General features: G+C 70.2%; 1 protein-coding gene across 1 annotated transcript in view; it reads left to right on the top strand.

Moving 5' to 3' along the window:
* Positions 1 to 81: 81 nt before the first annotated feature.
* The window catches only part of DOC2A (double C2-like domains, alpha), a 7,073-nt gene continuing 6,470 nt past the window's right edge, over positions 82 to 684 (top strand). The window contains exon 1 of the mRNA XM_005881997.2: positions 82 to 684. Within this exon, the coding sequence (XP_005882059.1) occupies positions 497 to 684 (188 nt within the window). The 5' untranslated portion in view covers positions 82 to 496.

The following is a 684-nucleotide window of genomic DNA, read 5'->3' on the forward strand; positions in this document are numbered from 1 at the left end:
CTGAGGAGGAGGCAGCTGGGGAAGGGGCCCCGCGTGGGCTGCAGGGGGGGGACCGGGCGGACCGGCGGACCCTGGGGCTGAACGCGGTGGGAAGTGAATGTCTCCAGGGGCGGGTGACACCCGGACTAGACAAGTGCCTGCTGCAGAAGGATGGCCAGAGCCCCGAGAGACAGGAGACCTGGGGGTGGCTTCGGGGAGCAGGCAGGCCCAGGGGCAGACGGGAGCCCAGAACCAGGGGCAGGAGCCAGGAAGATGACAAAGGGACAGGGGCGGCAAGTGGGCAAGGCTGGGGTGGAGCCAGGACCTGGGGGGAGGGAGTTGGCAGCCCAGCCTGTGGCGCGAGGACCCAGCTCACAGGCTGACCCTCCCTCCACACCTAGAAGGGGAGGCCCCAGACTGGGAGGGTGCTGCCTGGCCTGCAGCCCGCAGCCCACAGGTGTGAGGAGTGGGCAGTGGCTCACGCTGGGACCTCCCTGCCCCCCAGACACGGTGCTGCATGAGGGGCCGCAGGGGCGATCGCATGACCATCAACATCCAGGAGCACATGGCCATCAACGTGTGCCCCGGGCCCATCAGGCCCATCCGCCAAATCTCTGACTACTTCCCCCGCCGGGGACCAGGACCTGAAGGGGGCGGCGGTGGAGGGGGCCTTGGGGAGGCCCCTGCTGGGCTGGCCCCCCTGGC

Source organism: Myotis brandtii, unplaced genomic scaffold, assembly GCF_000412655.1.
Source record: "Myotis brandtii unplaced genomic scaffold, ASM41265v1 scaffold698, whole genome shotgun sequence".
Lineage (NCBI taxonomy): Eukaryota > Metazoa > Chordata > Mammalia > Chiroptera > Vespertilionidae > Myotis > Myotis brandtii.